This window comes from Martes martes, assembly GCF_963455335.1.
Source record: "Martes martes genome assembly, chromosome: 16".
Classification (NCBI taxonomy): domain Eukaryota; kingdom Metazoa; phylum Chordata; class Mammalia; order Carnivora; family Mustelidae; genus Martes; species Martes martes.
Genome location: NC_137904.1, coordinates 64145868 through 64171244, shown reverse-complemented (window position 1 = coordinate 64171244; position 25377 = coordinate 64145868). Strand labels below are relative to the sequence as shown.

The 25377-nt window shown below is 64.0% G+C and overlaps 4 protein-coding genes across 9 annotated transcripts; 2 read left to right on the top strand and 2 right to left on the bottom strand.

Annotated features, from left to right (window-relative positions):
• Positions 1–288: 288 nt before the first annotated feature.
• PCYT2 (phosphate cytidylyltransferase 2, ethanolamine) lies at positions 289–7114 on the top strand. 2 transcript variants are annotated; one of them, XM_080825528.1, is made up of 14 exons: positions 296–449; positions 2285–2373; positions 2921–3082; positions 3286–3352; positions 3933–4017; positions 4172–4216; positions 4404–4478; positions 4865–5003; positions 5194–5276; positions 5489–5566; positions 5769–5834; positions 5918–5983; positions 6251–6339; positions 6425–7114. In XM_080825528.1, exons 1-14 carry the CDS (start codon positions 361–363, stop codon positions 6534–6536), a joined length of 1245 nt encoding a protein of 414 aa, XP_080681654.1. In that variant the 5' UTR covers positions 296–360; the 3' UTR covers positions 6537–7114. The 2 variants fall into 2 exon arrangements, with proteins under 2 accessions (XP_080681653.1, XP_080681654.1); XM_080825527.1 differs by lacking the exon at positions 4404–4478 and having other exon boundaries at positions 289–449.
• A 1921-nt stretch (positions 7115–9035) lies between these two features.
• On the bottom strand, positions 9036–9517 carry NPB (neuropeptide B; the record flags this gene model as incomplete). Its single annotated transcript, XM_080825574.1, has 2 exons — positions 9036–9164; positions 9275–9517. The coding sequence occupies 2 exons, from the start codon at positions 9515–9517 to the stop codon at positions 9036–9038; spliced, it is 372 nt and encodes a 123-aa protein (XP_080681700.1).
• Positions 9518–12040: 2523 nt separating this feature from the next.
• Positions 12041–17361, bottom strand: ANAPC11 (anaphase promoting complex subunit 11). Of its 5 annotated transcripts, none has more exons than XM_080825578.1 (3): positions 17214–17361; positions 16371–16490; positions 12041–12327 (listed from the first exon to the last, which is right to left on the bottom strand). In XM_080825578.1, exons 2-3 carry the CDS (start codon positions 16477–16479, stop codon positions 12182–12184), a joined length of 255 nt encoding a protein of 84 aa, XP_080681704.1. In that variant the 5' UTR covers positions 16480–16490; positions 17214–17361; the 3' UTR covers positions 12041–12181. The 5 variants fall into 5 exon arrangements, with proteins under 5 accessions (XP_080681704.1, XP_080681707.1, XP_080681706.1 ...); XM_080825581.1 differs by having other exon boundaries at positions 17313–17343; XM_080825580.1 differs by lacking the exon at positions 17214–17361 and adding an exon at positions 16895–17209.
• Positions 17362–17452: 91 nt separating this feature from the next.
• Positions 17453–21265, top strand: ALYREF (Aly/REF export factor). Its single transcript, XM_080825583.1, has 6 exons — positions 17453–17727; positions 18140–18271; positions 19733–19880; positions 20492–20555; positions 20634–20811; positions 20892–21265. Exons 1-6 carry the CDS (start codon positions 17491–17493, stop codon positions 20904–20906), a joined length of 774 nt encoding a protein of 257 aa, XP_080681709.1. The 5' UTR covers positions 17453–17490; the 3' UTR covers positions 20907–21265.
• The last annotated feature ends 4112 nt before the right edge of the window (positions 21266–25377 follow it).

The window sequence follows — 25377 nt, the reverse complement described above, 5'->3', positions numbered from 1 at the left end:
GGCGGGGCGGGCTGGGGGAGGCGGGGAGAGCGGGTGGGGCCCCACGTGGTCCGGCCTCGTCCCCTCGGCTAGGTGCGTGCGCGCTCTTCGCCCCGCGCGCCGGGGGGCGGGGTCTCCGGGGCACCGGGTAGGCCGCCGGGCGGGGGCGGGCCTCGGCTACGGAGGTTCACGCCATTGGCGGCGCACGCGGGGCGGGGCTCCAGGGGCGGGGCGGGGCTCGCCATTGGCCGCGCGCGGCGGGTGAGGCCCGCGTGACGGCGCGTGCGCCCGGCGGGGCGGGGCGGGGCGGGGCGTGCTCGGGGCGGGCGGCGGCCGCTGGGAGTCGCGGAGCCGGCCCGGCCGCGCCGCCACTGCGGGGCCATGATCCGGAACGGGCACGGGGCGGCGGGCGGTGCAGAGCCGCCGGGTCCGGAGGGCAGGCGCGCCGTGCGAGTGTGGTGCGACGGCTGGTGAGCGCGGCGGCGGCGGCGGCGGCGGCGGGCGGGCCGGGGGCGGGGACAGCCGGGCCCGGGGCCGCGGGGGCCGCTGCGCCACCGCCCGGAGACACGTCCGCGGACCGGCCTGCGCCCGGGGCCCGGGGGACGGCCGTGCGGCGCGAGCGGCCGGCGGCGGCGGCCCAGCCCCGCGGCCCCCGGCCCCGGCGCCCTCCTGGGGACGCGGGCGCCGTTGCGCCGAGGTTCGCCGCTGAGGCGCCCGCCGGGCCGGGCCGCCGGAGTGTGGCCGGTGGTGGCGCGAGTCGCGCGTGTCCCGTCCCGACGGGGGAGCCGTGTGCCCGGAGCGTCTTGCCCGCGGTGTCCGTGTCCGGCTCCCCAGCCCGCTTGCCGCAGGGTCGGGGGAGTCTCCTGGGTGTCAGGGCAGGCGGCAGGGCGGGAATTGCCTGTGTCCGCGACCCCCCAGCGAAGCCCCCAGGCTCCTGGGTCCCGCCCAGCAGGGCCACAGTGCCCATCCGTCCTGTCCTCTAGCCGGCGGAGACCTGGAGTTGTTTCCAGATAAGTTGGGGGCTGTCAGCAGGTGAGAGGAAAACTGAGCTCTACTGAGCGCTGGCCCCGGGGGCTTCCGCATACCTTCCCGGTGGCGATCAGAGAAAGAGAAAGCACAGCCCTCACCTGGCTAGCTCCCTGCTCGGGAACAGAGCAGGGCTGTTGGGGGGTTGGGGGGGTTGCCACACCTTTGCAGCGGTGCCTGAGTCCCCTTCGGGGAGGGAGTCTGTTTTCGTGTTGGTGGACTCTGACCTTGGCCCTGGTCTGGCCAGGCCCCTGCCCCAGCAGGCCACAGTGGCTAGGACACACCCTGGACCCAGCACCACCTTGCAGTGTGATCTGGGAACCCCCGGCCCAGCCCGTCCAGTGAACTCAAGGGCCGGCCAGGCTGCTGCATTTGCACTTAGCCGCTTCTCTCACCCCAGGGCCTGAGCCGTGGGACCCCACAGTCTTGTGGGCGGGGACCTGGCGTGCTGCGGTGAGAGTAACAGGTGTCAGGGAGTAGAACAGCTCTGTGCACCAGGTGGCGTGGGTCACCTGGAGAAGCAGGGACAGTGTCACCTACTCAGGAGACGACGAGAGGCTTTGGAAGGAAATGGACCTGGTGTGGGGCCAACTTGGGCACCACACACAGGGGAGCAAGTGGGCCACTAGCTGAAAAGTCACTCCTTAATCAGGTCCAGATTTAAGGACAAGAGCTCTAGAACCAGCCGGCAGGGAGGGGGTTGTTGGGCCCAGAGAGGAGAGCCTCAGCTGAGTTTCTGGAGGCCATGGGGGAGCGAGCAGGATTTCCAAAGCTGGCAATCGCCTTTGCTCATGTGTCAGACTTTGTTCTGTATTGGTCCCGAAGACTGGCCGCCTGCTTCAGAGCGGTTGAGTCCAGCCCACCCATAAATTAATGTCAGTTCACAGAGTAAAGGGGCTGCCCCCCAACACACTTGTTTGCATTCAGTGAGAGGAGGGGCTGAGGGCAGAGGCCAGAGCTCTGTGGCATGCGTGGGGAGCCGGGCTGTTGTGCGTGCTCACTGGCCCGAGGCGGGCAGCAGGCCTTGTTCCTGGGCACAGCCCAGCCCCTGTCGTGCTTGTTAAATCTGCCCCAGGGACCAGCGGTGTGGGGAGCTGAGTGCCCACCTCCCCTCTGAACACCCAGGCTTGGCCAGACCCTGAGGAGCTGTTCCCAGTGGCAGCTTCTCAAAGGCTTTCTTAAGGAAGGCCCGGGGGAGCAAGGCTGCACCCCCACGCCCCCTCCCAGCTGCTCAGTGCCACCCTCCACACAGGGACTCACCGTCTTGTCCTTTCCACAGCTATGACATGGTGCATTACGGGCACTCTAACCAGCTGCGCCAGGCGAGGGCCATGGGCGACTACCTCATCGTGGGTGTACACACCGATGGTGAGCTGGGCTGCTGCCTCCCACTGACCTCCCAGGGCCCTGCAGGTGGCGAGGCCAGGCCCACGGCCATCCTTCCGAAGAGCACAGCCCAGCGGCTTCACGGCACCTGCAGGCCCAGGCTGAGCCCCCCCACGGCTTCCCATCCTGCGGCTCAAGTTGAACCGTGCAGCCAAGGGATGACATTTCTGGCCCTGCTGCCCACTCCCCCCTCCCACCCCAGCCTGGTGCCTGGGACCCTTGGGAATGGAGCACCTGGGTGTCACAGGACTTTCCCTGGAACTCTGGTTGGGTGAGGGGAGCACATAGTTAGCTAGCGAACACATCCTGAGCCCCTATGTTGGCCCAGAGAGACAGGGCGGTGTCCACACGGGTGTGTTTCTGCCCTCACGACAGGCAGAGGGTCCAGGGAGACAGACGGCTGCCCGCCACGAGCTCAGCTGTGGTTCCAAGCCCTGCTTAGTGGTGGGAGGGGGCCCCGAGGCCAGCGAGCCTGTGGCCAGCCCTGCAGAGCTCACCTGTCTTGTCCTTGCTCTGTGTCTGGCTCTAGAGGAGATCTCCAAGCACAAGGGGCCCCCAGTCTTCACTCAAGAGGAGAGGTACAAGATGGTGCGGGCCATCAAGTGGGTAGACGAGGTGGTGCCTGCAGCTCCCTACGTGACCACGCTGGAGACGCTGGACAAGCACAGCTGTGACTTTTGTGTGCATGGCAGTGAGTGGGGGGCTGGGGCCCGGAGTGCTGGGGTGGCCGGGCTGCTGGTGCCTGAGCCTTTCGGGGATCTGAGAAGGCGTCGGGTCCTTTCCCAGGAAGAGTCCCTGCACGCCAGGGCCAGCCTAGGATGAGGGTTGGGGGCCCCACAGGCCCCCGCAGCCTGGGCTGAGAGTCCTCATTCGCCCTTGTGTGGTGCTCCCTAGATGACATCACGCTGACCGTAGATGGCCGAGACACCTACGAGGAAGTGAAGCAGGCCGGGAGGTACAGGTGAGCCTCAGAGAGGGCCCCCCCCTTGTCGAGGAGTAGGGCTCACAGCTCCCCCCTTGCTCTTTCTGCCCAAGAGGAAAATGGGCTGCGGCCTCTTCCAGGCCAGGGCGGGAGCAGGATGGACCGGCTGCCCGGCGGGTCTTCAGGTGTCACAGACCTGCGCCAGCCCAGGTGGTGGTCATGGGCCGTGGGCAGCTGGCTGCTGGGAAGAGCGTGGGGTGTGGCCATCACCGGACTCAGCCAGCCACGGGGGACAGTCGTGGGGGCCGGGGACCGGAGCTGCCATGGGCCCCGGTCTGGCCTGCACCCCCCCCAGCGCCGCCCCCCCACCAGGCAGTGCATGCCTAGGGCTGAGCAGCATTTCTCGTCTGTTCTGTCATGTCCTTCCGTGGATAAAGGCGCCGTGGCCTGCGCCGCGCTCCTGGTCCTGGTTTTCTATCTCGGCCGAGAGTGGCGTACAGCCGCCTGGTCTGCACGGCCCAGCGTGGGGGCTGGCGGGGCCTCGCTCGGGCGGGGTGAGCTGCTGTGGGGCCTTTGGAGTATGTCCAGGATGCGAGTGCTGACCCCACTCTGTCCCCAGAGAGTGCAGGCGCACCCAGGGCGTGTCCACCACGGACCTCGTCGGCCGCATGTTGCTGGTGACCAAGGCCCATCACAGCGGTCACGTGAGTCTGGGAGGGACGGGGGTGGGCTCCCAGGGCTCAGGACGCTGCTGGGAGGGAGGAAGCACCTGGTCTGTCTTTGTCCTTTTGTGAGCTCTGGGGGTTGGCCGTGTTTGGGGGACGGCGAGGCTCCTCAGCGTCCCGTCCTTCCACTCAGGAGATCTCCTCGGAGTACCGGGAATATGCAGACAGCTTCGGCAAGGTGAGTGTCGCCCCGGCTCACCAGGCCACTCCCTGATGCCCCCACACCCGGCCCCCGGCTTCCGGGCGCCGCCTGGGTACCGCCCACCAGGCTCAGCAAACCAGCCAGTCCGCGGCCACCGAGGAACCAGGACTGCCTTCAAGCAGGTGGCCTCTAACCAGGCGGCCTGGTCCTCTCTCCCTTGTAGCCCCGTCACCCAACAGCTGCCAGGCTGACACTTCCCTCGGAAGGGCCCTCCCAGGTGACCAGAGGGTGGCTCAGGGTGCTGGGTCCCCACCAGGGCAGTGGCCACTGCTGGGCCCGCTATCAGGCCCCAGTGCTGTCGGCTGCAGTGCCCACGGCGGCCACAGGGCGGAGCCACCCGTCCCGCCTGTCACAGGGCCTTCCCCAGCCTGGCCCCGGCGTAGTGCGGGCCTGCTGGCTCCCCACCCTGTCCCTGCCTGAGCCGTGTGCCCGGTAAGAGCACCCACGTGACCGAGCAAGTGCTGCAGCTGGGGTTTGGGGTTCTGCACCAGCGCCCCCATACCTGCTCCCAGACAGGCAGGCGCAGGCAGCCCGGGCCCAGAAAAGGGGCTGGGGGTGGGGGCAGGTGAAGGACAGGCCACTCCCGGGGCAGCGCTCGCTGACCAGAGCCCTCTCGGCTTCTAGTGCCCTGGGGGGCGGAACCCCTGGACAGGGGTGTCCCAGTTCCTGCAGACGTCTCAGAAGATCATCCAGTTTGCTTCAGGGAAGGAGCCCCAGCCAGGGGAGACAGTCATCTACGTGGCCGGTGCCTTCGACCTGTTCCGTATCTTCTGGGACCAAGGGGGCGGGTGGCCCCTGCTTTGGCCCCGTGGGCCCCTCTGGGTCATGGGACCTGAGGGGCCTCCCTGACTCCTTGCAGCTCCCAGAGTGGGGTGGAGCGGGGGAGCCCGCCGGAGCCCCCGGTCCTGTGGGGCGCCTCTCCTCCTGTTACTTGATTCTTAACCTGGGCACAGACATCGGCCACGTGGACTTCCTGGAGAAGGTGCACGGCCTGGCCAAGAGGCCGTATGTCATCGCGGGGTTGCACTTTGACCAGGTCTCGCTCCCCGGCCAGCTGATAGGGTGTGGGCGCCCTGGGGGGGGCTCCTGGGGCTGAGATTGGGCACAGGTGGCTCACAGGGGCGAGGCCTGGGGAGCTGACGGAGGCGGGGGAGGCAGGGGCCTCTTTCTGGGGACTGGGGCTTCCCCGCGCTGCCGGGCCCCGTCTGCCGGAGGATGCCCGCTCACTGGAGCTCACTGTGGTCCCAGGAGGTCAACCACTACAAGGGGAAGAACTACCCCATCATGAACCTTCACGAGCGGACCCTGAGCGTGCTGGCCTGCCGGGTATGGGCCACGGCGGGGGCGCCGGGTGGGGTCCCCTGCCCAGGCTGCGGGGGTATCCAGGAGCCTTGGGCTTCTGGCCAGCCAGCCCCGCCATGCTGCTCCCTCCCCCCAGCCTTTGCTTCCTTAGCAGCGAGCATTTTCTCCCATCAACCTGGGGCCTAGTGGGGTCTTAGCTGACCACCTGTGCTCCCTGTCCCCCTAGTATGTGTCGGAAGTGGTGATCGGGGCCCCGTATGCGGTCACCGCAGAGCTTCTGGACCACTTCAAGGTGAGGCTCCTGGTGGACCAGGTCCCAGGGAGGGCCCTCTGGGTGCAAGGCACCAGGCTCCCTGACCCCTGCTCCCTCCCCAGGTGGACCTGGTATGTCACGGGAAGACAGAAATCGTGCCGGACAAGGATGGCTCAGATCCTTACCAGGTGGGTCGTGCTGGGCATGAGGTGGCTGTGTGTGCTGTTCTCCGGGGAACCTGCCCCCCGCCTCCCCCGGCCTCACAGTGCCTGTGTGGAAGCTACCCCTGGGCGGGTTAACTGCCAGTCCAGTGGCCTCCTAGGAGGAGGAGGACGCTTGCTAAGCAGTGGGAGGAACCATGCTAGTGTTCTGGTCTTTCTGGGGTGAGGACCCTCCGGGCCCAGGCAGCTCCAGAGGAGGGCCGTCATCACCTCCCCCTACCCTCTGGCCTCCAGGAGCCCAAGAGAAGGGGCATCTTTTGCCAGATCGACAGCGGGAACGACCTGACCACAGACCTCATCGTTCAGCGCATCATCAAGAACAGGTGAGGGAGGGCTGCCTGGCTGGGCCCGGTGGGGCCGCCGAAGCCCCAGGCCTGGGTGCGCAGCTCACCCCGGCCCGGCCCCCAGGCTAGAGTACGAGGCCCGGAACCAGAAGAAAGAGGCCAAGGAGCTGGCTTTCCTGGAGGCCAGGAGGCGGCAGGAGGCGCAGCGTGAGAGAGAGAGCGACTGTGACTTCTGAGCAGTGGGAGGTCACCCCGCGTGCCCACGGGCCAGCCCCCTCCTGCTCTCCTTCCCACGCCTCGAGGGTCTGGTCTGTAACAAAGCTGCCGCGCTCCCTCTCCACCTGGCCTGCTCTTGGAAGGGCTAGAGCCGAGGGCGCTGCCCCCACCCTATCTGCCCGGAGGCTTTCCTGCTGCGTCGCACGGAGAGGGCATCCAGCACAGACGAGCGCGGCCCAGCGGGCACCTTTCACCAGCGGGGAGCCACCCTGCGAGCTGGTGAAGGCCTGGCTTCTGCTCCCCCCTCCAAGCCCCTGCAGACCCAGGACACCCCCACCACCTGGCACTTTCCGCCTTCCAGGCCTCATTGGAAGCCAGCTTCGGGGGAGCAGTGACCTGAAGGGGGCACCCCCTTTCCTCCTCAGGACACAGACTGTGCCACCTCCCGTGTGGGCTCCCTGGTGCCCTGGGGCTGGCTCTTGGGCAATGTGCCCCCCACTTCCCGGGCCAGCCTTGCTGCTCTCCCCACAGACTGCTCTCGATTTTGTATCTGACCGGCTGGGGGTACAACCAAATAAACCTGGCGGGAGCTATTCTACGGCCGGCTCTTAGCCCTGCTCCCCACCACCACGCACGCGGTGGGGAGGCCGGGGGTGGGGGAAGCAGGCAGCCTGGCAGCGGGGAACCCCCCAGTTTAGGACCCCCAGACGCCCCAGGCTGCCTTCCCTAGAGCCTGTAAGGGAGGAGGGTGGGCAGCCAGAGCCCAGTGGGTTCTTGGCCCCGGAGCCCGTCACGAGGCCAGTGGGAGGCTGGCTCCCCGTGGCATGGCACAGGGCCATGGTTCTGTAAGGAGTTGGCTCCGGCTCCCTGATTGGGTGCCCCCAAGAATCTCGGGGTCTCCTGCACCCAGATTGGGGCCACTGGGAACAGCCCAGCAGTTGTGGGCTGCCGAACCCCCTCACCTCTTCGTTTCGGACAGGGAGGGGGCAAGAGTTTGGCTGGTTTTGTTCAGAGGCGAGGACTGTGATGGTGTCTTTTCAGCCCCTCCCCCCGGAAGGGCATCTGTCCTTCAGCTGCGGAGCCGGGTGAGGCCGGGCACCTGTGGCCCAGCCCCGTAGAAGCGGAGACCGGAGGGCTGACGTCCTTCTCTCCTTGGCGGGCCTGTCCTTTTCTTCCTCCCGATGTGCCCAGTCATGAGTCTAACTCCGAGCCGTGCGGGAAGTGGAGGGGACTGTGAATGCTCAGCTCCCCCGGCCCCCCGCTGGGCGGCCGCCACCAGTCCCCTCCCTCCCTCCCCAAGCCGGGGTAGTGCGCGAGAGACCGAGAGACACAAGGCCCTCCCTAGACCGGCACCGCCCCTGGGCCCCCAGCTGCAGGGAGGTCGAGACTCAGACTCCTGGAGCCCTGGACAGCAGGGCCCCGTGAGCAGGGGCACGAGGTGGGAGCCGCTAGTCCTGCACGGACTCAAAGGGGGAGGACACGGGAGCGGCCCCTCTAAGCTGGGGACTGCGGCAGCCGGGGGGACACGGGAACACGGTTGGAGGAGGCTCAGGGCCTGGGGCCCCTGGAGATGCGGCCATTCAGGGCCGGTGGGTTTGTGGGTCCTCCCATAGTCTCTAAATGGAGAGCCAATGTGTCCGACTCCCCCTGGCCTCCCCGAGGAGGGTGGGAGGGTGGCGGGCACCCCCAAGGCAGGCTCTGAACCTCATTTTGCCTTCCTGCCCTCCAAAACCCAGCCCTACTGGAGGCCCCAGTGCGTGCCATGAAGGGAGCTCAAGGTCTGCCTCAGTGGGGCTGGGGCAGGAATGAACCCAGACGCCAGGCAGAGGAGGCAGTCAAGCGTGAGTGCGGGCGGGGGGGGTCACTGCCGGTGCGCCGTGGTCCCTCACAGCCGTGTCTCGGCCCTCATGGCTGTGGGGACTGCCGGCTTGGCCGTGGGTCAGAGGGAGGGCTGGGTCCCGAGCTCCCCACCTCAGCAGAGGCTGTGCGAGGCTTTGTCCTGGAGCAGCAGGTGTGGCTGCCCCCCCCAGCCCCACCCCTCCCTGGCCTAGTCACTCCTTCAACAGCCCAAGTCACTGCCCTGTGCCTAGTACTTTGAGGTGTTTTGGGGGGACACCAAGAAAGGAGGGACTGCAGGAGTTGCCCCTCTTATACGGCAGAGCATTGTCCTCGGGAAACCCCAGAACCAAGGCGGGTGGGGGGGGTGTCCTAGGCCAGGGGCCCCCTCGGGTGTGGTGGGGGGCAGCGGCTGCGCACGGGCAGACACGGAGCTGCCTCCTGGAGGACACGGGGGAGCGCGGGGGCTGTGTGGACAACAGCGGGAGGCGAGGGGGCTGTGCCCCCCTCGGGCGGAGCGCGGCGGCGGAGTGGGGTCTGCAGACCGCGGGGCCCGCCCCACCCGCCCCCACTCGGAGTTCAGCTGCGCTTCTCGTTTATTGGGGGGCCGATCGGCGCGGGGGTGCAGGGAGGCGCTGGGGTGCCCGCGCTGCCGCCGGGCGGGGTCCGGGCCGGGTGGAGGCTCAGGCGCTGCGACAGTCGGCCGCGCGCAGCGACAGGAAGACGTCCGCCTGGCACTGGACGGTGGCGCGGCCGTCGGGAAACCGCGCGCAGCTCCGCAGTTTCGGGGACACGTCCTTGACACACGCGGCCTGGGGGCGGGAGGAGGCTGAGGGGCCGCCCCGGGCCCGACCCCGCGCACCACAGCCCCCCTCCCGACCTCCGACCACCCCCCCACCCCGGCCCCGCCGGCCGCACTCACGAGGCTCCGCAGGCGGGGGCGCGGCTCGGCGACGGCGCTCGCCGGGACCGGGGGTCGCGCGCTCCCGGGGGGCTCGGAGCGGCGCGCGTGCGGGGACCTGCGGAAGCCGGACAGCAGCCCCGCCGCGCGGCCCACCGAGTAGGAGCCGGGCCCGGCCGCCGGCCTGTACCACGCGAGGCCCGGCGGCGCCAGCAGCAGGCACAGCGCCAGGGCGGCGGCCACCAGCGGCGCGGACCGGGCCATGGGGACGCGGGCGGCGGGCGGGCTGCGCGGCTCGGAGCCTCGGCGGCCGCCGCCTTATATCGGCGGCGCGGGGCGCGGGGGCGGGCCCCCCTCGGGCAGCAAGAAGCGGAGCCTCGCGCGGGGACCACACCTGTCCCCATCCTCCTCGCTGCTGCCGGCTCCCTCCCCTGCCCCATGGTCCCGCCTGGATGGGGCCTCGGGGCAAGCAGGGGGCACGCGGGGCAGCATGGAGCAGCCCCCAGGACCCCGAGGGCGCCCTAGCCCTAGCAGTTACTGTTAGGTCCCCCCAAAAAGAGGCCCCAGAGGCTGCAGAGAGACGTCTGTGCCCAGGGGACACGTTCTCCTGCCCTTAAGGGGAACTGATTGCAGGGCCGGCCTGAGGCTTCTTGAGACGTCAAAGTCTGGGTGGGCCTGGGGGCCACCTTCTGGGTCACACCCATGGGGGAAACTTCTAATAGGGCCACTACTGGTGGGGTCCTTTACGAAGAGGTGGGCAGCGAGGCCAGGCCTGACCTCTGGAAACCAGACCAAGGGACAGCTGCCAGGAACCCAGAGACTTCTCCCACCCAGTTCTGCTCTCGGGGTGGGCGCCCTCAGGAGAACACCTGTGTTCGACAGGCGATGAATCAGTCCCTGGGTCAAGCGACAGCCACATGGGAAAACAGAGCTGGCAGGAGGGCGAGCAGAGCGCCTCACTGGCTCACGGGGAAAGACCAGGGAGCACTAGTGGGGCCGGAGGTGGGGGCAGTGAGGGGAAGCCAGGGGAGTGTTTGCAAAGGCAGGCGGTGTGAGCCTCTGCGTCCTGGGGGAGGGAGAGCAGGCTGAGGTGCCGGAGTTGCTGCAGGGTCCCCAAGCTTCCGGGGAGGAGGCAGCCGGCTGGACGTCGACAGGACCTGAGGGGCATCTGCATGGCCAGCTTGAGGCCAAGCAGGCCCTGCAAGCACCAGGCTGAAGCCAGGAAACACGGAAGAGTCCAAACGGCGGGGTGGGAACAGCCTACAGGAGGGTCTGTGACCTTGGGCAAGTTGACAGTGCATCTGAGAACGAGGGCATCCACCCCAAAGGGCAAGGCCGGAAAGCCTTCGAGGCTGCACTCAGCGTCTGATGCCCCAGGCAGAGTCGTGGGTCACAGCAGAAAGGCCCCCACCCTGGGCAGAGAAGGTGGGCTGGGGGCAGGCCAGGATGAGGTCTGGAAACTCCAGGACAGTGGAGGCCTGCCATGCTGCCTGGACGGGCCCTCCGCGGGGCGCAGACCACTCCTACTGGGCTGTGAACTCCTCCCAGGGATTCCCTGGATCCTGACACATTGTAGACACAAAGTCTCAAGAATACACAGCAGCCGCCCCCACACCTGTTTGTCTACAGGGCTGCTGGGAGCTCCCGGGAGGCTGAGCCCAGGCCCTGGGGTGGGGGGCGGTGCACCAGGTGCAGGGACCAGAGGCCTTGGGCCAGCGGGCTTGCTCAGGCACCTCTTCTTCCCCTAAACATCCTGGACACAATGTGTCTTCCTTTGGGTGTGTCCTCCCCAGGTCAGATCCCGAGCTCAGGGGCCCGGGCAGCTGGGTTGCTGGACACAGGGCATGTGACCTCCAGCCTGGGGAAGAGGGATGGTCCCCTGAGCTTCCTTCCCTCTGGGTACAACATGCAGGCAGGAAATAGGCTGCCCCAGAGGTGACCAACCAGGAGGCCAGCCCCCCAAGGACACTACCTGGTCTTGCCCCCGGGGACTGAGGACAAGCAGCATCGGAGCATCAGCAGCTGGCCACCCACAAGGCACAAGGCAGTGACCCCCAGGGGCTGTTCCCTGAGAATGGACTGAAAGGAGCCAGTGTCAAGTGAGTCCTTGCAGCTCATGGGGACATGCGGCCTGCAGCCGTCTGTCCCGAAGCAGCCAAGACTTCCAGGGCTGGGACCACGGTCCCCAGGGGCCACCCCCAACCTGGAGCTCTGGACTGACAGAGGTGCCCAAAGGAGCCTCCCGTGGGCTGTTCTCCAAGTAGAGGACCTCAGACACCTGGGACACAGATGTCCTTAACATGGCCTACCCCGGGTATGTCACAGCTCAGACACTCCAGCTGGCCTCCCGCCAGACCAAGGGAGAAGGCGCGGAGAGAGACCACCAGCACCTGCTCAGGGACGGCCTTTCCGTGAAAGGCACCACGGGCAGCAGCTGCCAGCTGTGCCAAGTCAGAGTCCCACAGACTGGTCTGCGAGGCGGTCCCCAGCTTCGAGCGGGTGAGAGGCCAGATGACAGGCCACGGGCCTCTGAGCCACTGTTGCTCCATTTCCCGTTGGTACACAAGCACGCCCCCAGGGCCTTTGCACCCCCGGGGGCCTTTCAAGCCCCCAGAGCCAGGCACTCTCGCCCCTGGCTCTTCTGGCTCATCCCACGCTCCTGCTCCTCCTGGGGACGTGACTCAGAGCCTTGGCGGCATCGCATCGAGATGTTTACTCGTGAGTTTTCCTATCAACGCGCTGCGAGGCGGTGTCAGGACCAAGAAAACAGGCAACAGAGGCCTCCAGCAAGCTTCAGGTAATTTAATGAGTTTTACTTATTGGATAAAAGTGTCACCATTTGAAGGAAAACAAACGCAGCTCCAGTCGAGTCAGGCATGTCGCGGCCCGGAGGGGGCCGGTGCCAGGCCCGGGCTGGGATGGGGGGGCTCACTCCTTGAACTTCCACTCCTGGCGGCACATGGGGCAGTGCTGCTGCACCTGCTGCGCGTTCAGCCACTTGAGGATGCAGTGCATGTGGAAACAGTGCGAGCACTGGCCCCATACCAAGGGGCAGTCGTCGCCCGGCACCTTGCCTGCGGGAGGGGGCGAGAGCACCAGGCCAGTCACACAGGGCAGCCCGCGCGCCGGGCAGAGACGGGGCGCGGGACCCCAGGGCGTCCGGCACCTGCCCAGCCCCAGCAGCCCGAGGGCGCCCGTGTGCAGGGCCTCTCACACCTCATGTTTCAGAAAAGACAGAAATCAGGAGTGTGAGCACAGTGTGTGGTGTGCACACACATACACACGCACGCACATGCATGCACAGGCCCGCAAGCGTGGCCCTCACTCCGTCCTCCCCTGCGAGGGGGTGCTCAGCTGCAGGGAGGGCGCGGGCCGACCCAGAGTCCCCGCCTCCCAGGTTCCGGGCCCATCTACAGGCGCCGCACAGCTCTGCCACTTCACCTGGCACACCAAGCTCGTAGCAAGAATCTATCCAGGGACACCCCCAGCACCCCCGCCGCCACCAAAGAGCCACCCCTCTGAACAGGGAACTCTTCCTTCCGACCAGGCGCAGGAGGGCTGGGGCCTTGCTAGGTTCCTCTCTAGGCAGCAGGGACCCAGGATGCTTCAAGGGAAGGCTGCTGATGGCCCCACCGGTCAGCGGCCGGGAGCGAGCACGCGGCTACCCTCCACCTGTCTGTCAGGCCACATGCTGCTGGCACTCCACTCCACCTGCGTGGAAATGCCACCTCCATGGACGGGTACAGGGGGACAGCCACACTGCCGTGATCAGAAGAAAAAGGCGTCTCTGCCTTCCTCTGATTTCTGAGAAGAAAATCCCATCCAACAGCTGGTGCCACCAGAGCCCAGCGGGCCCCCTCTGGCTGTGTGTCAGGGTCCCCGTGGACACTGAGGCACTGTGGCTTGCTGCTTCTACCCTTCCTGGGGTGCCATCCCCCCCATCGCTGCCCTGGGGGTCCTCTACACCTTTGGAACGCTAGCTGGACCAGATGTCACTGATGCGCAAACACAAGGGACAAGACAGACAAGCCAGGGCTGGGACAAACGGACAGCCTGTCCCCGCGGCAGCTCTATGTCAACACACGTCCTAGACTAAGTTGGGAGCTCCTCGCAGAACAGAGTCTGCCTTTGGACTTCTGCGACCACCATCCCTCCTCGACACCAAACCCAGGACGCTCGATCCCACGAACTAATACCACAGCCAACACAGTGGTCCCACTCGCCCCATCCCTCGCCAACAGAGGGGCTGGGAACCTGGCGGTGCTCTCGGCCACCCTCACCGCACTCGGCCACCCCGTCACCCCTCTTCTGGACAAGAGGCCTGGGCACGTGGTGCATTGAGGCGCCTGCCACTTCCGGGGGGCAGGAGCCCCGTCCCGTGGTTCAGACGGGCACCGGGTCAGCAGCAGACGTGGGCTCTTCAGTGTCCCTCCGCGTCTACCGAGCGCGCGCAGCTCCCTGATCCCTAGCAGCCCCTGCCCCCCACGCCCGCACCCCACCAAGTCAGGACAGCCGCCGCCGTACCTGCTATCCACTTGTGCGGGGCGGTGTTTTTCAATCTTCTAAAAAAATCCTTTTTATAACAAAACATCATTGCCTTCCCGAGACTTTGATGACATAAGGACTAGAAAATTATACGCTGGGGCAAACACAGAATTACTGTACTCCCTCTGCTCCCCCACCCGTCGGGGGGTGGCGGGGGGGGGTGAGGACCCTGTGCCAGAAGTGCCCACTCGGTGTGATGGCTGAGATGACGCCCCCCCACCCCCCACCCCCAGGGCCTTCCTGGGCCCAGGAGAACTCGGCTTGGAATCAGAGTCCCCTGCAAAGGCAGGATACTCTGGCAGGGGATGCCCTGGGGGCCGGCTGATGGGGGAGTACCCAGGCCACACGGCCATCGGCCATCCGAGGCAGGAGCCACTTCCAGTAACGCCACCAGCAGACGGCCTGCCTGAGGCATGACGAGCACAGAACAGTGATGGTGACTCACCCAAGTGCTTGCTCCGCTCTGGACGGAAATCCTTTGTCATGAAAACACGTCTCAAGAAGACTTTTACTCCCAAAGCCCTCTGGGGCTGGGGGCAGGCTTCTCACAGCACCCACCACCCCCGGTTTCTCACAGCTGTAGCAAGAGAAACCCGGCGTCCCTTCATCCGCACACGCAGCACCGAGGCTCGACAGACACTCTGTACGTGACGACTGGCTCTCAAACTTGACCTCAGGTCTGAAGATCATGCCCTAAATCCCCCTCCACAAGACCCGAGCCCACTGGCAAACGCCGACGCCAGCCACAGGCCCTGCCGCGCCAGCAGCAGCCGGGCTCCGCACCGCCGCGCCTCTGCCGGCCGCGCGCGCCCCCACAGCCAGGCGAGGGCGGTTCCCTCCAGGACTTCTTTCCAGAAGACTCGGGTCTATTGCTCAGGAAGCTGCGTGTGCCCCCCCAAACTCCCTCGGCCCCTGCTGTGCCCCTAGCGACGCATTTAACAGTGATTTGAAGTAGATTCACTACGAGCGCATCTTGAGCCTTACAGTGAAGCAAACCTCGTCAACCAGAACCAGCCAGCGACCCCCTCCGCTCGCGTCGCACCCCTCTGAGTCAATCAGGACAGATTAAGGCCTGGGAGATGAGATCTCCTTTCAGCCAAAGCAAATGTAAAGATTAAAGAACATGCATGCGGCGCCTGGCTGGCTCAGTGAGTGAAGTGTCTGCCTTCGGCTCAGGTCATCGTCTCCAGGTCCTGGGATCGAGCCCCACATCAGGCTCCCTGCTCCTCAGAGAGTCTGCTTCTCCCTCTCCCTCAGCTGCTGCCCCTGCTTGTTGTCACTGTCAAATAAATAAATACTACATCTTAAAAAAGATAAAAATCTTTTAAATCTTAAAATATGAAATAGTATTTGCAGGGTTGCCTGGGTGGCTCAGAGGGTTAAGCCTCTGCCTTCAGCTCAGGTCATGATCCCAGGGTCCTGGGATCGAGCCCCGCATCAGGGTCTCTGCTCAGCGGGGAGCCTGCTTCCTCCTCTCTCTCTCTGCCTGCCTCTCTGCCTGCTTGTGATCTGTCAAATAAATAGATAGAACCTTAAAAAAAAAATCCAATGACCTGAATTGCACTATAAGAAGTAAAGCACTATTATTATTCTGGCCACTCACCTGACCCCACACAAAAGGCTTGGTCATTCACGGGACAGAGACCCTTTAGTACTCCAATGTCCCGTTTTCCTCTTGGGACTGCCCTTGGCCCCTAAGGGTCAACTTGCTTCTGTTTAAGTTCACTTGGGTTTGGCTAAACCCAAAACGCACTGGTGCAAAAACTGGTTTTTGACTTAAAAATATACTCAAAGCGTTTCTACTTCACAGAACATAATGGGAACAAAAATAAATCAAAAACCAGCACAAAAAAGAAATCCGATAAAACCTGGTGGGGAGCACTCTGTGAGAGAAGACAACTTTGCTAAAAAGTCAGACGCCTTGAAAAAGTTCAGTGGGGGTGGAAGGGCCAGGTCTATGTTAACACTGAACACCCAGGGCAGAGCGGAGCAAGCAACTGTGGATCCTGCTTACACCACGCAGTGAAGGGACACCTACGGACAACTGGGCAAGTCCAAGCAAGGACTAGGAATGGGGGAGACCCTAAGGACTCATCATCACATCCCGTCTGATGTGATGGGACAGCCTGTAAAAAGCTGAAGTTCCGTTTGGAGACTCGGCGGACGTGGCACCAGGCATCCTAGTTATCGTTACCGAACCACGAAGCAGAGGCGGAAAGGTCCCTTACCCACCGTGATCCTGTGTGCTGGGCGAGGGGAGCGGAACCCCTACGATATTCCGGGTTTTGTTCGCTTGAGAATCTTCAGACACAGAGTTCTAACGTGTCTTTCTCCCCCTCAGACTTCCCAGCCGAGTTTGACTACAGTAAAAAGCGACACCACTTTTTCTTACAAAACTTCTGATGGACTCTTTCTGCAAACAGGGGCCCAAACCACCTGGCTTTCTTCTGCCAACTTTTCTTGAGGAAAGGGACACCAAAACCCAGCCACTTCGTGCAGGTACTTCTGGCGAGAGACCGTGGCCAGGCCAGCAGGCAAAGCTCAAGAGGGAGGGAATTCAGGGGACACTCACAGTCCGGGCAGCAGCCATTGAAGGCCATCCGGCAGATGCCACAGTTCTCGTCGTTGGCCACCCAGAGCCAAGTGGCCACGCCGTTCCAGCACTTAATCTTCACCTTCATGGCCGCGGAGCCTACAGGCAGAGGGAAAGACATCACCCGGCTACCTCAGTCTGCACAACTACAGCATCGAGGTACCAAAGGGGCGCTCCTCTGAGCCCGAGGGTCACCCAACCCCACGGTCAGCACGGGGCTGGAACGGCGGCCAGAGCTCTGAGAAACCCAGACCGACCAGCACAAATTCGTCCGCAAGGACGGCGGGGGCCGGGCCCGGGCGCCCCTGGGAGGGCGAGCGAGGCTCCCCACACCCGCAGGGTTCTCTACACGGACGGCACGGTCTGCCCTGCGTCCCCGAAGCGCTGCGCGGGCTCCCACCAGTGCGTGCAGAGACGTACCGCACGGTGCTTTTCGGAGGGGCGCGGCCGGCTCAGGGGGCACAGGGAGACCCCGACCCAGCTGACCACCCGGGGGGACCCACCCAGCCCGCTCGGCCTGCGGCCCTGGTCGGCAAGGACTTTGGTCGGGGAGCCGCCGCCGCCACCGCCAGACCAGAGCGCGGAGGAGGGGGCTGCAGGGCGGGACCAGGGCGCGCGGAGAGGGTGAAGTGCGAGGAAGGAGGGTGGGGGAAGGCGCGGGAGCGCGGGGAGAGGCTGCGGGGCGGGGCGCGCGCTCCGGCTCGGGGAGAGGGTGGGGCGCGGGGGAGAAGTGCGGGTTCAAGGCACGGGCGGGAAAGGGCGGGGGAGGGGCGGCGCGCCAGTCCCGCCCCAACGGCCGCGCTCCGCCCCGCGCTCTCGCACCTCCGCCGGCCTGACCGCGCGCTGCCCCGCCCGCCTTCCGTTGGCAGCGCCCGCGCGGGAAGGTATAAAAACGACCGCGGCCGCTGCCCGGCACCTTACAGAGCGCCCGCCGAACTCCCTCCCTAGCGCGCACGCGCCGCCCCGCCCCCGCCGTGCACTCACAGCCAATCCCCGGCCTCTCCAAGGCCTCGGCACCGGAAGACACCGCGCGGCCCCGGAAGTGACGCGCCGGCGTGCTGACGCGCGGGCTCGAGCCAAGGCCGATTCCGCGCCCGCCATGGCCGACAAAATGGACATGTCTCTGGACGACATCATTAAGCTGAACCGGAGCCAGCGAGGTGGCCGCGGCGGGGGTCGGGGCCGCGGCAGGGCCGGCTCCCAGGGCGGCCGTGGCGGCGGGGCGCAGGCCGCCGCGCGAGTGAACCGAGGCGGCGGGCCCATCCGGAACCGGCCGGCCATCGCCCGCGGCGCGGCGGGCGGCGGCGGCAGGAACCGGCCGGCGCCCTACAGCAGGGTGAGTGCGGCGGCGGCGGCCCGCGGCGGGGAGCGGGCCGGCCGGGCGGCGCGCGGCGGGGAGGACGGCAGGCCGCGTCGGGCCGGTGGGCGCGGGCGCCCGCCGGGCGCGGAGGTCGCGCGGGCCCGGGCCCGGGAGGCGGAGACCCTCCGGCCTTTGTCTCGGCTGGGCGCCGGGCCTCGTGGCGGCGGCGGCCGAGCGGACGTTGGGCGCGGCCGCGCGGGCGGCGGGAAGTTGGTCGGAGGGAGCCGCGGAGCCGCGGGAGCGTGGGGTCCCGCCGGGTCGGCTGCGGCGTGGGCGGGAAGGGGAGAGCCGCGGGTCTCCGCGCGGACCGTGTGCCGCCCTGCCCGGGAGGGCGAGAGCCCCGGAGAGACGCTCACGGTCGGTGTCTGTTCTCGCGTCTCTTCTCCAGCCGAAACAGCTTCCGGACAAGTGGCAGCATGACCTGTTCGACAGCGGCTTTGGGGGCGGCGCAGGCGTCGAGACGGGGGGGAAACTGCTGGTGTCCAACCTGGATTTCGGAGTGTCCGACGCTGACATTCAGGTGAGGGGCGGGAGTGTCGCGGTGAGCAGTTGCCCTCGCCGAATTGGTCCTGTTTGGGATGTGCCCAGCTGAGGACAGTGAGCCCTCCGGGGCCGCAGGGCTAGCCCCCGGCCCCTCTAAGGGGTGCAGGAGTGCGGAGCAGAGGCTGTGCCGCAGGTGCCAGTCCGGCAGGCAGCTCAGCGTGTGGGGAGGCCGGCCCCAAGCTGAACGTGGGGAGCGGCTGCTCTTCCGATGCGCCTGCGCACGAAGACGCTCTGCCAGAGCGGTCAGTTCCCAGCGGGGCAGACCTTCCCTGTGTCGCGGCCGCATCTAGGGCGTCCGTTTTGTTTATATTGTCCTGGTTCTAATGATTCGTTGGGAGGAGAAGGATCTTGTTCTGTGGAAGTCAGTGTGCAAAGCGCAGAAGGGGGCTCGGTTTGCCTCGAGCCCCAGGCCCCGGGTCTTATGGGACTTGGGCCTTGTTCTTCCCCTGGTCTTTCGAGTGGCATGATTCTCAAACTCTGCTTTGCTTGAAGCTTCTTTTTTCTTTGTTTTCTTTTTTTTGTTGTTTTGTTTTCTGTGTTTTGGGGGATTTTAAATTTTTGTTCTTTGGTTTTTTTGTTTGGCTTTCAAAGGCATATAGATTTTAAAGGCATATTTACTTGTTTTCTGATTAAGTAAAGACATCTCGGGGATCAGTCCCAGAGATGGCTGGGTCAGGGTGCTGGGCCTTCCTGGGTTCAGTTTCCTGGAGCCCAGCTGTTTGTTTGACTACCGTGGGAGGACAGAGCAAGGCCGGTGAGCACTCACGGTGTCTCAACACTTTTTTTAAGGTGGTTTCTGGCATCCACTGGAAACCGCTTTTGGTGAACTCCACTTCCCGCTGTGTGCCTGCGGCCGGAGTAGCCCCACACTCTGGGTTCCCTCTCCAACTCCCAGCCTGCCTGAGGTCAGGGCAGTTTCCATGGCAGCGCTTGACTTCAGCCTTTGCGGCAGGCTTGAGTAGGAGGAGAGGGAAAGGTGAGCCAGAATCTGCCCTGGGGGAGGGGCTGGGTCAGGGCTCCCGAATCAACGGGCCCTGTGAGCTGGTCCACATGTCCACATGTCGGATAGCATCCCTTGCTCTGTGATCTTGGCCTTTGCTGTTTCTTGGTACAGTCCTTGGGTGTGTTGTCAGTTTTCCTCTGTTGAAGAAGATAGCGACTTAATCTTGTTCCCTTCACTGGTGGGCTCTGGGGTCCTTTACCTGCATCCTGGGACAGATGTAAGGTCCCTGCGCTGGCAGGAGCCCTCAGGCCCAGCTGTTCCGGGAAGTTGCTGTCCCGTCTGCCCCTCCCTTCCCCTACCACTGCCCTGCCCGCCCCCCCCCCATGTGTCTGCCGCCCAGGGAAACGACCCCAGAGCAGCTCACATGCCCAGGGAGTGCCCTGGGCCACCCGAAGGGAAGCCACTTGGCTGACAGCTGCTCTTCCCGGCCTCCAGGAGCTCTTCGCTGAATTCGGGACCCTGAAGAAGGCGGCTGTGCACTATGACCGCTCCGGGCGCAGTTTAGGAACCGCCGATGTGCACTTTGAACGGAAGGCAGACGCCCTGAAAGCTATGAAGCAATACAACGGGGTCCCCCTGGATGGTGCGTCTGCGGTTGGACCCAGGATGATGGCGGGGCTGCGTCTCGTTTGTGCGGTCTGGGGCTGGCAGCTGTCCGTGCAGGAGTATGCCTCCCCCTGTGGCCGAGGACACTTTGCATTGGCCCCTTTGTCTCTCTCTTCCATTCTGCCACCTCTCATGCTGCCCCACACATCGGGACCAACCTCTTGTGAACCCCCATCCAGCGAGCTACATCCCTCCCCTCCTTCAGCTCCTTCCGGAAGACTCACTTCTGTGAAGCCTTCTCAGAACCGCCATAGTACAGCTCTGAGTGCGGGGCTGTAGTCGTAAAGACAAAGGTACCGGTTCTTCTTCCGTCAGGCCACCCACACCTTTCCACCCACGAGCGCCCCGGACACCTGACCAGACACCCACGTCACCTGGACTGAGAAGGAGCGAGGAGGCGGTTTTTGGTGGGGTTGTCCCTGGCAGCACCTCGTTCTCCCGCCAGTATCGCTCGGCCGCTCCCCTTGTCGGGAGCACCAGAGACACCCAGAGCCCCTTGCTGGTGCCTGCATGGAGACCAGGCCGTGGTGCCCGTCGGCGCGTCTCAGGGCCCTCTAACCGGGGTGCCTCTTGTATTCTCTGCCGCAGGCCGCCCCATGAACATCCAGCTCGTCACGTCACAGATCGACACGCAGCGGAGACCCGCGCAGAGGTGAGCTCCGGGGCCGGGGCACCGCGTGGGCCCGCAGGCCTGTCTGTGTCCGGAGAGTGATTCCCTCTTCCTCGCTAGTGTGAACAGAGGCGGGATGACCAGAAACCGCGGCTCCGGGGGTTTTGGTGGCGGCGGCGGCACCCGGAGAGGCACCCGCGGAGGAAGCCGGGGCAGGGGCAGAGGCACTGGCCGGAGTTCAAAGCAGCAGCTTTCTGCAGAGGAGCTGGACGCCCAGCTGGACGCTTATAACGCAAGAGTAAGTCCCGGGCCGGGGGTGGGGGGGGTGCGGGGGGGCGCGGGGCCGCCGCTGAGCGAGCACTTGCGTGTGTGTTTCAGATGGACACCAGCTAAAGCGCGGCGGAGCCTGGCGGGAAGCAGGACCCAGACGTCTCCTCCGTGGCCCCGGCTGGGAGAGGGTGGTGGACTGGGGCTGTGCGGCCGATGATGGATTTGTTTCTTTTATGTTTTAAAATAGGATTTAAAAACTCATGTAAAGGTTTTTTTTTTTTTCCTTTTTTTTTTTTGTTTTGTTTTGTTTTGGGTTTTTCTGTTTTGTTTTTTTGGTTTTTTTTTTTTTAATCTGAAACAGCCGTGTTTTGTACTGAGTTATTTTTGGGATAAATGTTACTGGTTGGCATTGTGGGAAGGTGGTGTTTTCACCTTTGCCATAATAAAACAGAGATGTGTGTGGAACTGAGCCATGTGACTCGTCCCCTGTCGTAGTCCTTCCTTGGGCCTGACTGAGCGTGTGGGGAGCAGTCCCGTCGGGCCCTGGGATTCGGTGCTCCCGGAGGGTGACTGCTGCGCCTCCGTCTCTGTCCTGCCCACCCTAGCTCAGTCCTCCCCCATCCTCTCCCATCGGGTGGGCGGGAGGACGTGGGAACAGCCGCCACCACTGCCTGCAGTGTGAAGTGAGGGGGCCCCGGGGACGCCGTGTTGTTGCCAGATTTCACATGACCAGGCCGGCTGTCCCTCTCCTCCCGGAGTTCTGCTCGTCAGAAGCACGGATCGGCAGTTCTGACTTTGCAACACAACCCTTCCCTGTTTTTCTCTTTCACATCGAAGCAGGAGCACGCCAGGAAGTGTGCCCTCGGTTGTGTCCTGGGTGAAACGCTAGGGGGAGCTGTGGCAGAGGCGAGTTTGACGCACACAGATCCGGACGGGAGGGCCGGCAGCTGCCCCACCTGGACCCCCTCTGGGACAGAAGAGAGCAGGCCGGTGATGTCACTTGGTCACTTGCCTCTGCTCCCGTGCCCGGCCATGCTGCTCGGAAGAGGCGGAGATCCCCGACCTGGGAGGCTGGGTGGGGAGACCACGCTGCGGTCCTCAGGGTTTCCCTCCCTCTCTGGAGGCGGTGCCCAGGGCCCAGTTGTGCCTGGAAGCCAGTGAGACGTAAGGGCCCCTGCTCTGCGGCCCCCCGAGCACAGTTCCGGGTGCAGCGGGCGGTCGGAAGGCAGTGGCCTCCATGGAGAGGAGAGCCCTGGGAACGCCGGGGGCTGCGGAGCGCAGAGCTTCGTGTTCGGGAGGGGATGGTGTGGCAGCGTCAGGACCGGCCAGGGTGCGCCCTATAGCTCAGGCGGCTCCGGGGTCGACTTGCACGTTGGCCGTGGTGCCTTTACCTGCCAGTCCCGGCGCTGTTACCACGGAGCCAGCAGCCGCCACGTGAACGGCCTGCTCATACCCGGCACGGGACGGAAAGGTGACTGGCACAACCCGGCTCAGCCCTGGAGGAGCCCAGTGTCACAGGGAAGGATTGGCACATGCCTGGCCTTGGCTGCTGTGGCCACAAGGGCGGGATGGGATCGCGGTCACGTGACCCAGGCACAGTGGGGCCCTGGGAGGTGGTGTCCGCGGGAGCAGCCACGTGCTGGGTAGGGAAACTGCTGTCGCACAGGCGGTGGGCTGCTCGAAGAGCAAACCTGCTGGAGGGGGAGGGTGACCCAGGCCAGAGGCCGCAGGTGCTGCTGCTGATGGCCGCTGGGATGGGGAGGCGGGGGTGGTGGCTCAGAGGCATCGGAGCCGTGGCTGAAGGTGCCACGTGTGGAGAGAAGGGCCCAAGAGGAAAGCAGACGAAGGGGCCGCGCTCACGGTGGGATCTAGGAGGCAGGCAGAGACGCCAAGACACCGACCGCCGTCCCACGAGTGTTTGGAGCTGGACGTTGCCAGTTTAGCAGCTGGTGACAGGCAGACACTAGCAAAGCAGTGGCCAGTGGTGTGACCCAGGAAGGTGACAGGAGAAACGAGGGGGTGACATTGCAGGAGCTGGGGAGACCATGGGGTGGGGAGGGGTGCCTGAATAAGAAGACCCTGAAATTTGGCGAGTCCGAGGGGGCAGGTGCTGCGTGCGGCCGTACAGGCTGGGAGCAGCCTCAATCGCTTCGAACCTTGACTCCTTTATTTGTGGGACGGAAAACCTCATCTTACTTTTTTTAAGATTTTACTTATTTGACAGACAGCAAGAGAGGGAACACAAGCAGGGGTAGTGGCAGAGGGAGAAGCAGGCTTCCCCGAGGAGCAGGGAGCCCAGTGCAGGGCTCCATCCGAGGACCCTGGGAGCGTGACGTGAGCCGAAGGCAGATGCCCAACCAGTGAGCCACCCGGGTGTCCCGGGAAACCTCGTTTTACTTGCAAGACTTGGAGGAGCCTGTAACTGCGTCTACGCGGGGATGCTCCTGAGAGGGAAAGGGAGGCTGCTGTGTGTAGAGACGGCACCCGTGATCCAAGGCGAGCTGGGGAATTGGCCACCGAAAGGACAGTGCCAGGTGTCCCTGTAACGGCCAGCACTCTTCATCCCCCAAAACACCAGTTAAATGAGCGAAAGATGAAATAAAACTTGGGGGTTTTCATGTTTTTCTCCCACACATTTTTTGCTCAGACGCTGAACTGCCATTGGCCAGTGCCCATCAGAGCCACCCGGCTGGACCGGCTGCCCCTTAGCCTGATTGTGGACGCTGACCGGCCCTCTTCATGGCCGGCGGTCCACACAGAAGCTCAGTGCTGGGTCCAGAAATGGGTACGGGATCTGCTTGGACTGTCTGAGTTGCTCTGCGCGTTGAGCAGGAAGCCGGCCCCGGGGAGCAATGGCGGAATGGCTACAGGACTCAGAGCCCTTGGGCCGGACCTGTCATCAGGTGGCCCGTGCGGCGAGGAGCCGGCCAGCTGCCGGCGTGTCCTTGGCTCTTGGTTAGTTGAGCGAAGATGTGTGGTTACCGAGCATTCTGGAACAAGTGGCAGGCCTCTCTGCTTGCGGACTGTAGGAAACAGGCGGCAGGGCCGAGTCGATGAGCAGCGGTGGCCCTTCGCCGACATCCTTCGGGGCCCTGTCACCTCTGTGTGTCCACACGCGTCTTGGAGTGAGGAGTTTGGTTCTTGTCTTCAGGGAGTGTGAGCCTGACATGGGAAACAAAAGTGAGAAATCGTGATACAGTCTCACACCTACGATAGAAGTTAAGCGTGGGAACGCAGACTTGGCGCCGCTCTCCAGTCGGGGCTGCAGAAATCGAGAAACAGCCGTGGAGGGCCTGGGCCTCCCTCGCGGCCGGGCTTTCTGTGCGGATCTCATTTATCCTCCCGGACACCTGGTCAACTGATCTTTCTATTTTTGAGTTTAAAGAAAACTTATTTACTCATACGTGAGTAAATGCAAATGCGTGAGTGCCTGCCACGTGCCAAGCACCGTCCTCATGAGCCGGGGACACAGCAGTGAGCGCAACACAGAAATCCCTGCCCTCAGACATCCGCTCCGATGGAGGACAGACTGTCCTGGGGGGTGAACACAGGATATTGGGGTGCCCGGCTGGAGCCATTGACGGAGTGTGTGACTTTTGATCTTGGGGTCATGGATGGATTTGAGCCCCATGTTGGAGGTAGAGGTCACTTTAAAAATCGGGGCACCTGGGTGGCCCAGTCGGTGAAATGTCTGCCTTTGGCTCAGGTCATGATCCCAGGGTCCTGGGATCGAGTCCTGCATCAGGCTCTCTGTCAAGTAAATAAAATCTTTAAAAAAAAAAAAAGAAAGAAAAAGAGAAGCTTAAACATGACGGCACAAACAGAGCCACCTCCCAGTGCTCTCCAGACCCGGGTTCTGTAGGCGTTCTGGTTAACATATTTTTTATTTTTAAGATTATTTATTTACTTGACAGACGGAGATCACAAGTAGGCAGAGAGTTAGGCAGAGGGAGAGGGGGAAGCAGGCTCCCCGCCGAGCGGAGAGCCCGATGCGGGGCCCGATCCCGGGACCCTGAGACCATGACCTGAGCTGAAGGCAGAGGCTCAACCCACTGAGTCACCCAGGTGCCCCTATTTATTGTACTTTTTATTTTTTTAGTCCCCTCTACCCTCCAATGGGGCTCGAACTCACAGCCCTGAGATCGAGAGTCACGTGCTCTACACTGAGCCACCAGGATGCTCCCACTGGGCTTTTTTTAAACCACAGCTTAAGTGAGATAGAGTTGACATACCATAAAGTTGACCCATTTGGAAGGTAGAATTTTAATTTTACCGTGACTTTACCATATTCACAGGGTGACAGTCCAACAGCTCATTCAAGTTCCAGAATCTTTTCATCGCCCCAAAAAGAAACTCCACTAGCAGTGACTCCCTACTCCTCCCCTTGTCCGGCACACACCGGTCTGGGACGTGGCGCATAAAGGGAATCATGCCATGTGTGACCCTCTGTCTCTGGCTTCTTCTCACTTGGCGTCGTGCTTTCCAAGTAGACCTGCTCACTAGCACGAAATTCGCACTTCAGTGTCTTGCCAGAACCTGGTGACGACGGACGCTTTGTTTCTGCGCTGCGCGGTGGGCCTGCCCTTGAGCCGTT

Bases quoted from the DNA above. Each gene is read 5' to 3' on its own strand.
- PCYT2 (XM_080825528.1), top strand. From the start codon at position 361: ATGATCCGGAACGGGCACGGGGCGGCGGGCGGTGCAGAGCCGCCGGGT. The intron at 450-2,284 runs GTGAGCGCGGCG...TCCTTTCCACAG, and splicing joins CGAGTGTGGTGCGACGGCTG to CTATGACATGGTGCATTACG. The intron at 3,353-3,932 runs GTGAGCCTCAGA...CTCTGTCCCCAG, and splicing joins AAGCAGGCCGGGAGGTACAG to AGAGTGCAGGCGCACCCAGG.
- ANAPC11 (XM_080825578.1), bottom strand. From the start codon at position 16,479: ATGAAGGTGAAGATTAAGTGCTGGAACGGCGTGGCCACTTGGCTCTGG. The intron at 12,328-16,370 runs GTGAGTGTCCCC...CCCCTCCCGCAG, and splicing joins CAATGGCTGCTGCCCGGACT to GCAAGGTGCCGGGCGACGAC.
- ALYREF (XM_080825583.1), top strand. From the start codon at position 17,491: ATGGCCGACAAAATGGACATGTCTCTGGACGACATCATTAAGCTGAAC. The intron at 19,881-20,491 runs GTGCGTCTGCGG...TCTCTGCCGCAG, and splicing joins CAACGGGGTCCCCCTGGATG to GCCGCCCCATGAACATCCAG. The intron at 20,556-20,633 runs GTGAGCTCCGGG...CTTCCTCGCTAG, and splicing joins CAGCGGAGACCCGCGCAGAG to TGTGAACAGAGGCGGGATGA.